The 2,267-nt window shown below is 39.4% G+C and overlaps 1 protein-coding gene across 1 annotated transcript in view; it reads left to right on the top strand.

The window, feature by feature from the left end:
• The window catches only part of SLC2A4RG (SLC2A4 regulator), a 5,229-nt gene extending 3,369 nt beyond the window's left edge, over positions 1–1,860 (top strand). Inside the window, exon 4 of the mRNA XM_085314278.1 lies at positions 1,800–1,860. Coding sequence (XP_085170404.1) covers positions 1,800–1,860 — 61 coding nt within the window. The remainder of the gene's footprint in view (positions 1–1,799) is intronic.
• Positions 1,861–2,267: the final 407 nt, after the last annotated feature.

Below are 2,267 nucleotides of genomic sequence, written 5' to 3'. Positions count from 1 at the left end.
AAAGCACCCCACCCGAACCCCACAGACCCCACAAAAGACAAGATTTTAGCAGCAATTTCCCAATTTATTGAAACTGATTGATTTTTTTTGCAGCAGGTCTAAGCTAAATCCCATCACAAAGTAATCATGACCGGCAGGCGCCGGCGTGCCCGGGCAGCCGAGGAACTGCGGGAGCCGCTAGAGAATAAGGGCATATTTAACCTGAACTACATTTACAGAAAATCAGTACAACACAGCCATGTTCTCCCGCTGACGTCTGGTTACCAAAACCTCCTCACCTCCCCCAAAATATTAAACACATTTTCAATACAAACACAGGTTTATAATCATTAATATAAAGTCAGTATAATATAGAATATTCCCAGCCAAAAAAGAAAAATCAACAATCTTCAAACACTGTCTTTTTTTGTTTAGTTTTATTTCTGTAGACAGGTTTAAAGCACGTTGAAAAATAAATATATATGAAAGCATACACACAGCACTCTTACTATGCAGAACTCAAAAAAAAAGGGCAGAAATTCAAAACACAATATAGAATCTAAAAATAAAAAGAACCATTAAGTATGGCTTTCTTAAGAGTTGCACATGTCACAGAATGAGCTAAAATAAGATTATCTTTAATAATATTGCAAAAAATTCCAGTTCTTGCATTTTCATGGAGTTTCTTTCCTAAAGGGCGATGTGCAAAATCGGAAGCATTAAGGTGGAGCCGTAGCAGATTGCTGTGGAGGGATGGCAGCAGTCGGGCCGACCGCTCCACCCCAGATGGAAAGTCAGAATATACAACTTTGTCAGAGACAAGAGTTTGACACATACTCCAAAGTCATAAATTCCCAAAACATACATACAAGAAGCCAACCAAATGCAGCTTTCACTTTGGAAATGCAGGATATTTAAAGGCATAATTCAAGATACAAAACAAAATGGGACCTAATGCTAAGGGAGATTTGCTTTTTCGTATGAAATATATTCCTTTTACAGTCCAAACACTATTCTTTAATAACAACACAAACGAAGATAGTCACTTTGCAAACCTTCATTACACACATCCCCCTTTTCACCTCCCCACAAAATCAGTCTGTAACTCTGGGAGGTTTAATGGTGACCTTAAGCTTGGATCCATAAGGGAAATAATACACAAAAATATGTGAAATTYGTGATTTTTTAAAAGCAGTATCTGAAAATATTGAGTTGACAGGAGGAGACGTGAGAACCTAATTTGTTAAAGAAGCCTCTTCACACCGGCACTCGCCTGCCCGCGCCGCGCGGCTTCACGTGCTCTGGGTATTTCTGGCACATTTTTCTATTGAAAAAATAACRAGGATAATAAAGAGATCCCGTGAACAGCATTTGTAAGTATATATGAATAATTAAAAAAAAAAAACAAATTAGTTGCAAGACTTCTATTGAGACTAAACATACCAACTTTTCATCTATAATGGAGTATTTTTTGAAACTACCTCTGTATATATATATATTTATAGATATATATATATATATACACACACACACGCACACACACACACACACACACTATATATATATATATATATATTTAGAAAAAATTAAAAAAGGGAATCTTGGTGAAATATATAAAGTCCCGAAGGGAAATACAAAGACCAGGCGCTAAAGGCTGCTCCAGCGAGCGTTGGGTAGAATAGGCAAAACTCTCATTTTTTTTTTAAATCTAGAAGAGCAAAAGAAGAACTTGCATAGGCAGTACGCTCGGCAGGGGCGCGGGCGGTGCTGCCCGCCCTCGCGCCCCGCTCGCCAGCCCCCGCGGGTTTCCTTCCCTGCAGGTTCGCACAGTGCAGCTTGAAAGGGTCAGAGAAGTGCACCAAGGAACGGATGAAGGTGTAGAAAGGGCATTCACTCCCCCTGGTTAGCCTCGAGAAAGTTTCATTTAAAAACAAAAAACCGAACAAACTCCCTCTCAAAAACCAAAGCCTCACCGAGCCCCCCCGCCCAAGCACGAACGTTTACAGGCTGGTTCCCGAAAGAGCCGAATCTCCAAATCTGCACATCTCCAGCCAAACAAAGCACTTAAAATATACATCACGTATTAGAATGATTTTATTTGGTATATAGAGTGTATGTTAGTAATATAGACGCATGTGCTATATTATAATGATAACATTATAACAAGTTAGCTTTTTGTGTGGATTTTCCTTTTTTTCCTCTCCTTTTTTTTTTTCTTTTTTGCACCCTCAGCACAAAGAGCTTCGAAGCGGCACTGCCGGAAAACGTTTCTGAAAGCCATGCGGCTT

This window comes from Rhea americana, unplaced genomic scaffold, assembly GCF_003343005.1.
Source record: "Rhea americana isolate MKP2758 unplaced genomic scaffold, rheAme1 scaffold_4, whole genome shotgun sequence".
Lineage (NCBI taxonomy): Eukaryota > Metazoa > Chordata > Aves > Rheiformes > Rheidae > Rhea > Rhea americana.
This window is presented reverse-complemented; position numbering and strand designations above follow the sequence as displayed.